Genomic DNA, 10,306 nt, shown 5'->3' on the forward strand with positions numbered 1-10,306 from the left:
CCAGGTGTCGTCCCAGAGAATTGGAAATTAGGGAATGTTGTGCCCATTGTCAAAAAGGCAGTAGGGAGGAGTCAGGCAACTACAGGCCAGTTAGTCTTACATCTGTAACAGAAACTATGTTAAAGGACAGGATTGTTGAACATCTTAAGTCACATGGGTTTCAAGATCAAAAACAACATGGGTTTACCTAAGGAAGATCACGCCAAACAAATCTTATTGATTTTTTGATTGGGTGACTAAAGTAATTGATCAGGGTGGTGCAGCAGAGATTGCGTATCTGGATTTCAATAAGGCCTTTGACACTGTGCCACATAGAAGACTTATAAATAAGCTGCAATCTCTGAGTTTAGATCCCAATGTTGTTGAGGGATCTAAACTCAGAGATTGCAGTTTATTTACGGTTTAGGGATTGGCAGACAACAGCGGGTTGTGGTCAATGGCATATATTCAGAGCAAGGTCTTGTTACCAGTAGGATACCTCAGGGATCTGTACTTGGGCCCATTCTCTATAATATTTTTATTAGTGATTTTGCAGATGGTTTTGATGGAAAGGTATGTCTATTTCCTGACAACACAAAAATTTGCAACAGGGTCGGTGTTCCTGGAGGGAGAACCCAAATGGCAAGTTATTTCGGTAAACTGGAAACATGGTCAGAGCTGTGGCAACTGGCACTTAATGTGGATAAATGCAAAGTAATGCATCTAGGACATAAAAATCCAAGGGCAGACTATAGAATATTTGATACTGTCCTAATCTCAACGTGCAAGGAAAGTGATTTAGGGGTAATTATTTCTGAGAATTTAATAGCGAGAGGTATTAGCAGTACAAAGAGCGAAGTACTCATGCTGTTGTACAAATCACTGGTGAGACCAGTATTGTGTACAGTACCGGAGATAGTATCTCCAGAAGGATACAGATATGTTGGAGGAAGTTCAGAGAAGGGCTACTAAAATGGATTACAGGATAAAACTCACCAGGACAGGTGAAAGGATCTTAACACATATATAGCCTGGAAGAAAGACGTGACGGGGGGGGGGGGGGTAGCTCTCTGTAGGGATGCCAAGCAAATATCTCGAAAGCTTCCCAGTGTGGTAATAAGGGAGCCTCTGAACAAGACAAGACCAGCCTATAATTTAATAGCAGCAAATATCTTACATGAGGGTTTGCAAAAAAAGCGCAGCATCAATGGACAAGTCAGCAACACGTTTCACCTGTCAAACTGAGCTTCCTCCAGGCTAGGCATGCCTCTTCTATTGTGTTTTATGAGAAGCACATCGTTACCATTTGTATGTTTATTTACGAAAAATGTTGTCAGTTCATATTGCAGCTTCACTATTACTTAAGCGCTGTAGACACATTTTTCATCCATAGGATAGGAATGGGGGGGGGTGTATACATGGACGTAGGAACCCCTAAAAATCTGGGGAGACAGCATTTCCCCCCCATCAGATCCCCACTTTCTCACAGTATCTACCCCCCTCCCTACCCTCCCTTCTCACTAGCTACCCTCTCCCTACCCCCCCTTCTCACTGTCTACCTCAGGGGTGTCCAAGTTTTTTCTGCAGTGGGCCACTTCATCAGAATTGTATACGTGCGAGGGCCGCACTCATTTTTCACTGTGAGAAAATATGGCCTTTAATAAAATATGCAGATTAAAATAAAGTAAATGACACAAAACGCTTACTTTTCCTCTCACTCATTTCTGGGCCTAGAAAGTTTTGTGACTACAAATTCAGGACTCAGGATAATTAAAAATGAAATAGTTCTATTTATTTTAGGGATGCACCAAAATGAAAATTCTGGACCAAAACATTCACGGTTCACTTAGCCAAAACCGAAAATGACCCCCCACCTTTAAAAAATAATAATGAAAACTCACATTTTTAATAAAAGTAGGTAACACCACAATTGGACAAAAAAAAATTAGCAATATGACTTGGCATGATAGAAGTGTGATTGCTGTTAGCAATCACACTCCTATCATACCCAGGCAGCCAGTACATGCTGGGACAGGGTGGCTGTAAGTGATGTGCAGACCCCATACTGCTGGCAGCATCAATACACAAGGGGGGCAGCTAGCTATGTTTCAGCATGTACTGGCTGACTTGGCATGATAGGAGTGTGATTGCTAACAGCAATCACAGTCCCATCTTGCCTAGGTTCCAGCACTTACACATCCATCCAGTAAATGCTGGAACCTAGGCATGATGGGACTGTGATTGCTGTTAGCAATCACACTCCTATCATGCCAAGTCAGCCAGTACATGCTGGTACACGGTGGCTGTAAGTGATGTGCAGACCCCATACTGCTGGCAGCATCAATACAAAAGGGGGCAGCTAGCTATGTTTCAGCATGTACTGGCTGACTTGGCATGATAGGAGTGTGATTGCCAACATCAATCACAGTCCAATCATGCCTAGGTTCCAGCACTTACACATCCATTCTATCACACACACAAACACTCATTCCCTCAATCATGCATACTCATTCAAACACCCTCCCCACCCCCTTACCTGCACTGCAGCTCCTCGATGCCGCTCACAGTCTTCAGCAGAGGGCGCGGCCTCCCTCTGCGTTCTCTGGTACTGCACAGAGGATGTGATGTAATGTCACGTGAACTCTGCTGGGTTCCGGTTCCCCTGTGCAGTACAGAAGACCCTCCCACAGGTAAGTAGCAGGGCTCGAGGTGCGGGCCGCGTAAGATCGGTTGCCCTGGCTGCCGATCTTACGCGGGCCGCACCTCGAGGTCCCGCGGGCCGCATTTGCGGCGTTTCTATTGGGGGGGTTCGTACGGCCCTGGGGGGGGGGATCTGTCCCCCCCGGTTCCTACGCCCATGGGTGTATAGGGTCTATGTCTTGCTAATGAGTTATTGTCCTCTCTCCCAATAGACACAGAATGAGCTCCATGTCTCCCATATTTTTATAGGCTTTTAAAATACCCCATTATACAAACGACAATGGGTGGGGGAATTGGTTGTACCACCCCCTTAGTTCATTAATGTTTATGTAAAGTTTATGTACAACATACAGCAAGATGGGTAGTCATCCAGCAGACATCAGATGCAGTCATGCTACTTTTCAACATGCATGCCTTTGACTGAAACATGACAAAATTGAGTATAAATGTTTTCTATAATACAGCAGGAGGGTTAATCTTGCAAGTTAATGACAAGGATTTGAGAGGTCACATTAAACTCTTAATACCCTTACATGCTCTCACTTGTAACAACTTGCAGTTTAGTTAAAATGCAATATCAGGAGTCTGGGGAGTAGAACTAAGGCTTAACTCAACATCTTGCCAATAAAGCCAACTTTGCAATACATTGAGGCAACAGACTAGGTAGCTGGCTAGATCCCTTAGCTGGTATAGTGTGCACATAATACAAGCTGGAATGTGCTGAAACTGGCTTGGCCCTAAAATAAATCAGGGCAACTAGATGTATATAAAACCCACAAAACATTATACCAGATGAATTGTTATTTTATTAAAATGGTGTCATTTCACAAGACAGTTAGACTGCATTCCAATCCCTTCTTCTGGAGACCAGTGTTCACCAAAAATGCACATGCAGCTGCTAGGATATCAAAGCTGTCTAGCCACAAAATAGAACTACAACTCTGTGCATAGTTTAAAGTATTATGGTTATTTTGTAAATGTTACTTTACTGTAGCCCAAACTATCGTATCTTAGGTTTACCATTAGTCTCCAGTAGTAGATGACACCAAGACAGACTTAATTATATTAATGAAGTGCAAGGGACTTCAGTTCAATGCCCTCCAGTGATAGGAAGGAGATAGAGTCTGCAGCCATACGGATTGGAAAGGTGAAGTCTTCCCCATTAGATAATTTGATCTTCAGCTTGTCTCCTTGGTGCTCGAAGCAAACCTAAGGGGGGAAAAAAAATAAATCCATAGAAGCATGGAAAAAGGGATGCACAACATTATATGCTGAATACAGATTTAAGGATATTTGAAGGGTGACAATAGTGTACAGAGTTTTAGACAAACTCACCGTGTTTTCATTCCCCAGCGTAAAGGGAAAGCTGGTCGACCTCTGCTCCGTGCCCCAGGCATCTGCTTCCTTTGAGTTGCAGACTATGACATTTGAGTCTCCATGTTGGTCAAAACGTGGATTAAAGTGAATGACAATGTTGGAAGGATCTTTCCCAAGGTTCACACAAAAACTAAGGAAAAACAAAAAATCTAGTGTTATAAGAGGGCCAAATAAATATAAATAAAAATACATTCAGTATGTGTGAATACATGTGAATGTGCATATTTAGTCTGTATTCGTTATATATGTATGTGAGTGTGTAAAGTATTTGAGAAATATTGAAGATGATGCAGCTATTGAAAAATATACTATTAGAAGAAAACTATAGCCTGTCAGTCACCTATGATAATCAATATCAACCTATACTGTACATTGAGAAATGTATACAATATATATTTAATTAACATGCAAATATCTTAAATATGGTCTTATTTTGCAATATTTTAAGGGAGTTCTGATAGATTCTATTCAAAACTAGATTAAAATTAGCCTTGAACACAATGCGAGAGCAGCAAGGGCTTTGTTTTTACCTTTAGCTCTCAGATATAGATATAGCATTTTAGCTCACATTGCAATGGTGCTTTTATTTCTTCAGTTGATCTGTACAAAAAATCCAAACACTCATGTTGCATATGTTTGGCATGTTTTGATGAAGCCATGGGAGATTATATCATAACATTTATACATCATTTTGGGAACTGCTCTCTATAAAAGAGCAATGCACTTTTCAGATTCCAGGGATCCCTTTGAAACAGGGGAGACCCTTGTGATGTCATGATGACATCACTAGAGATTTTCATCGGCCGTTAAAGCGCATTGCACATTTTTTTTTTTTTTTTTTTTTATAAATGCTTTTACAAGGCGCAGCCTATCTGATCACAAGGGTGATTTTATTACAATAGTCACTGATTGCTATTCATACAAACGCACAGAACTCAAAACCTGAAAAAAGTGTAAATTTTTAGTTATAAATAGGAGAGAAAAAAATAAAGAGTGAAGAAAAATAGATTGTCTAAAACAGCATACATAAATCCAGAAGGCTTTACAGGTATCCCTAAAATAAAACAGAAGTGTGCCTTTAAAAAACAGGACCCTTTAAGGGTCTCAAGTTTGCATACATGGTGGTACGAGGTTTTTAACAAAGAAATCTAATGGTTCTTACCCTTTTGCATCTTTTGCGAGGAGACCCTTCAGCTCTAAGCAATGCCCCTGCTTCAGATTAAGGTTATTCAAGACTACACCCTGTGAAAGAAAACAAACCATATCTTAGATTAGAACGGTTTAACTCCGCATGGAATATATTTGTGAATAATTCTATAACATATAGGACACCATCCTACAGAATGTACTTTTCTCAGTGACTTTATGCTTAAATCAGGAGCCTCCACCATAGTTTTATATAGTTTAGTTATTGTCTCGTAGTTGTGATGAAATTAACAATCACAAAGAAACTCACAGTAAAATAGTAATTTTATTTTCAGGTTCCCATGGCAAAAACGCTCATGATCCTCTGCTATTTGAAGCAGGTTCCCGTGATCTGGAAGCATCACATGACACAACATAGTTACATAAATATTTATTCTGCAGATGGCATCAGAAGACCTTACTTGAGTCATGCTTTTTTGCAGCACAAAAATAAATAAAATATAGCAAAGTGTCCATTTGTGACAATAGTCAGGCTTCACATATGCAACCCTCTTAATGTGTGGCAAGGAAAGTCTAGAAATGCTCAAATAAAATCTACTTGGCACACATTGCTAAATGGACCACTAACATACCGTATTTGCGCAATTATAAGACAAGGTTTTTTTTTTTTTGTTTGTTTGTTTCCCCCCCCCAAATGCTCTGAAAAATACCCCTCGTCTTATAATCAGACCTCAAATAGAGGTCTGACTATGAGACTAAGATCCAGATCCCCTTCAGTGCTGCAGGGGACCCGGATCCTCCTGTCTGGTAACCTCAGCTGCTGCCGGCACTTACACCGTGCGTCCATCACCGAGCACCGACAGCAGCGGAGGTTGTCTACGCGCATCGCACATATCTTCCCCGACTGCCAGAGGAGAATTTCCTCGCAGCGCTGCGGAGAATTCTCTTCTCTGGCAGCCAGCGAAGAACAGCCGCTGGATGGATGCAGGCAGCCCCCGCTACTGCTGGCACTTTCGCCGTACCTTCTATCACACAGCACAAGCTTCACTTAACTTCCAGTGCTCATAGAAGTTCCAGCGGCACCAACGCCGGCCTCCACCAGACACCAGGGAGTCAGAAGCACTGGTAAGCAGGGGGGGGGGGGGGTTGTTATGTGGTGGGCATAAGGCTTTTCTGGAGGCAGAGTGCCCGATGATATGCCTTTTAACCCTTTTAATCACTCTGCCTCCAGAAATTCCTTATACCGCCTATATGCCACAGTGGCATATATGAGGGTATAAGGCATACCCAGGAGGCAGAGTGGCATAAAGGAGGGTATAAGGCATACCCGGGAGGCAGAGTGGCATAAAGGAGGGTATAAGGCATACCAGGGAGGCAGAGTAGCAAGCCTGGGGGCAGATTAGCAAATAAAAGGAACAAAAAATATTTCTCAATCATAGCTTTTATTAAATATGAAATAGTTTACATGAAATATTTACTAGTAAAACATTTCCTATAGGGCCATCTTAGATTCAGGCTCTTTTTCCCTAAATTAACATTCAGATTTTGGGGAGTTGTCTTATAATTGATAGATATATAAGCCCTCCTCATCTGCTTCTGTAACTCTAGTTATGTTATATATTCGACTTTATGTCCTGTTAAGTCATTGTACAACACCATGGAATATGATGGCACTATTTAAAACAATAATAATGTTGGACATTAGAGAACACAAGTGTCACGTAACCCTACAGCAGGTAAGGTGCTCTATAGGACAACAACCAGGGAGCTGTACCAGCTACCTACTAAGAGTGAAGGGTTAGATGAAAAAGAAAAAGGGGGAGTCGTACCTTCTCCTTGATAGGATCACCTTGTTTTGCACCCAACATAATTAGATCTAATAGATACTTGAGGGGAGTAATTATACATACACACACACATATATATATATATATATATATATATATCTTAACCATTGAGACTATACCACCATCTGTGCCATCAATCAGACACTCAGTACTAACAAGGGTGTGGCACCTCTCGGAACCAATAAAAAAAAAAAAAAAACCCCCACGACTAAACGCTGATCTCTCCAAATATGGTCATTTTTTCATCCCAATTAAAGACTGTAGTTTATAAAATAAAGGACTTTGGCAAATCCTGCGAGTTTCCAAACAAAAAGCAATAGGATAACAGAGAGAAGAGGCGAAAGAACATGGGATAGATTACTTTAGAAGACAATTGTAGACGGAGACTCTCTAACGGATTTATATTACACCGTATAACGGAATCCCCAGTAACTAATCATCCACTGCGAAAACTCAAGAGGAATGTTGCCTAAAAGCAGCCTAAGTTACAGATTTACCGAATGGGGCTATCGGCATGCACTGCAAAATTAAAAACTATTCACTGGCCACATATTTAATCTTAAAGGTCAATATGCACCGTGAATTAGAGTACCCCTCCCAATATCTCAGCTCAGCAAGCGTCTCCCTTTCTTACCTCCATCTTCAGCTGCTTGACTGAATGCGCTCTGGGCTCCTACGCCTTATATTGAATTTAGCTCACTCCCCGAGCCTATCAGAAAAGAGATTCCGCTTCTGAGGGGTGTGAACCCAAAAAGTGGAGGCGAGGATGTAGATTAATATTTTCCACATGAGGTCTTGGGGGGACCGGCTCCCAAGGGACTCTAAGGTAGGAAAGGGGTATTATTATTAGGCGATAGTGTCCGGGAACTTACTGTTTAATATATATGTGTTTGTCTGTCCTTTGGAGGCATCAGCCCTGTTAGTGAAGGGATATCTCACTGGTCTTGACCAGTAATTAATAGCTAAAAGCAGAGGCAGTCTGGGATATAACCACTTATTTTATTGTCCAGCAGCCTCAACAAAATATTCCACGTGTTGCTGGAAGCATAGATGGTAACCCTGTAACAACACACTGTATATTCAGAAGTCTGCCACGCTGTTGCTGCTGGGTCATGTAACACATAACACGTGACCCCGCTGGGTGCCGTCCGCCTGTGCCACCTGCCTTAGGACACCCATCTTACACCGAGCGTTGTCTTCACTGGCGCTCACGGAGTGCTAGCTGCTGTGCTGTGTCGCCCTACCACTACACGGTCATATAATACACATTAAGTGACCCTGCTGGGCATCTCAGTTCCGTGCACCTACCTTAACACTACCCTCGGGGGAATGGTAACTTGGCCCACTGCAAACGTGTGTGTGTTTTACCAATATTGCAGTAAAATGGGTGTTGGTCTTTAGGGAGCATTTACACTACATTTAATTGCCTTGTGTGGTCTTTAATATGTATTGTGGCTTTTTGAATGCTGATTGAACAGGACTGGAAACAGCACACTGAGCCTATTACCTTCCGAACTATATTTGTTTATTTGGATTGCTTCAGGAGTGCATTGCAGTGCCCCAGTAACGAGGCACCAGCAGGGTTACATGATCCTGTGGTAGTAGAGTATAACGTATGTTATTTGAGTGTGTGTCTTAGTGTATGTGTTGAGGTGTGTGTATATGGTGTAAGACTGTGTCGGTGGTGTTGAAAGTGTATGTGAGCATACAGTGTTAGGTTCTGTGTATATAAGTGAGCGTGTATGGTGTTAGACTGTTTTTGTGTGGTAGTTAGATTGAGTTTGCATGTTAGTATGTTTGTGTTAGGCCCCATCGGCCCCCTGCCATCCCACCTGTAACTTACATATGCACTTGCACGCATTCATGCTCACAAACACATTCACGTATATACACTCTTGCATACATACCTCCTCCCTCCTTTACCTTTTCACTCACTCTTTTACCTCATACGCAGCTTTTTTTCTGGCTTTTACCCTGGGGTCACGTGTCATCACATCCGTTCCAGTCTCCTGGTGGCTCCATGGACTAACAGATGTCTGCTTTACCTGGCAGCCTCCTTTATTTTGCCATCACCTGGAGGAACTTGTACCTTAAATCTAAGTAAAGACGGTACGGCACAAAAAGTTGGCGCTCATTTTGGCATAGCTGATTATACTCCAACAACGGGGTCTCTGTCTTTGTAAATATCTCTGCAGCAGGAAAGATGGCACCCATCTAGGATCCCACATTATCCAGCATATTAAGAACTGTGTGCCTGCTGTGCAGGAAAATACATAAATTACAGAGCAGGAAGTGGTGGCCCCTTGCCACCAGGCTCCCTGGGGCAAATGCAGATTTTCCCCCATTGTTTATCCCCCTCTGTGGATCTAAGTACTTATACCTTGTGGCCACAAACCGCAAGATTTCACCCAGGCCCAGTTTTGGACATTTGTGTTTTTACAACATGCCCCTAAAGCATGATGGCTTCTCAAGTTATAAAAAACCCAAAAGAATAGGGCAGAAGTACAGTCAAACAGAAAATCTTTTTTTCAAGTTAAAATGTTTACCTTGACATAGTTAAAAATATTTGGCACATCAGCATCCACTCTACACACACACATTCAAACTGAAATGTGTTATACAATATGTTACCCATTTTACAACAATGCATGGAAAATCTAAAGTTCTGCATTTCTTAAAGGGGCAGTCTATTGGTCTTTCCTGTGACTATATATATATATATATATATATATATATATGTGTGTTACTCTTTGCTTTGCCTTAAAACTCTTACCACATAAAAATATTGCAGCTTCAGAACCACTCTACGCTCTTTGATTCCTAGCAAGTATAGAGCAGGGGTCTCCCTGGGGGGCTACTGGAGCTGAAGGCCCGAATCTCTTATGCATACCGGGCTATGGGCCAGTTGGTTTGATCCTAGATCACCCTGTAACCGGCTTTAAATTAACGCTGAGCACCACTACATAATACCATATTAAGCAAAGGTCTGTGAGCATGGATGTGTATGTGCGAGCATCGATTTGTAAATGTGTGTGAGCATGCATGTGTATGTGTGCATGTGTGTTAGTGAGCATGTGTGTTGGCGTAAGTGTGTATTCTGCAAATGTGAGAGTTTATGTAAAAGGAAACAGGGAGAAAGGAGAGAGAGAATGGGGTGGAGGAGAGATAAGGACAAAAGAGAGGGATAATGAGAAGTGGGGAATATAGGGAGAGAAAGTGAAATCGGAGGAGAGATAAAGAGAAATGGAAGAGACAAG

The 10,306-nt window shown here is 42.0% G+C and overlaps 1 protein-coding gene across 1 annotated transcript; it reads right to left on the bottom strand.

The window, feature by feature from the left end:
- Positions 1 to 3,462: 3,462 nt before the first annotated feature.
- LOC128499972 (galectin-1-like) lies at positions 3,463 to 7,696 on the bottom strand. The gene is made up of 4 exons (XM_053468973.1): positions 7,684 to 7,696; positions 5,219 to 5,298; positions 4,015 to 4,186; positions 3,463 to 3,888 (listed from the first exon to the last, which is right to left on the bottom strand). The coding sequence occupies exons 1-4, from the start codon at positions 7,687 to 7,689 to the stop codon at positions 3,745 to 3,747; spliced, it is 402 nt and encodes a 133-aa protein (XP_053324948.1). The 5' UTR covers positions 7,690 to 7,696; the 3' UTR covers positions 3,463 to 3,744.
- Between the last annotated feature and the right edge of the window lie 2,610 nt (positions 7,697 to 10,306).

Source organism: Spea bombifrons, chromosome 6 (genome assembly GCF_027358695.1).
Source record: "Spea bombifrons isolate aSpeBom1 chromosome 6, aSpeBom1.2.pri, whole genome shotgun sequence".
Taxonomy (NCBI): Eukaryota; Metazoa; Chordata; class Amphibia; order Anura; family Pelobatidae; genus Spea; species Spea bombifrons.

Excerpts from the sequence above, each read along its gene's own strand:
- LOC128499972 (XM_053468973.1), bottom strand. Across the intron at positions 4,187-5,218 it reads CTCGCAAAAGATGCAAAAGG|TTTTTGTGTGAACCTTGGGA; the intron begins GTAAGAACCATT and ends GTTTTTCCTTAG. Across the intron at positions 3,889-4,014 it reads CGCTGGGGAATGAAAACACG|GTTTGCTTCGAGCACCAAGG; the intron begins GTGAGTTTGTCT and ends TTCCCCCCTTAG.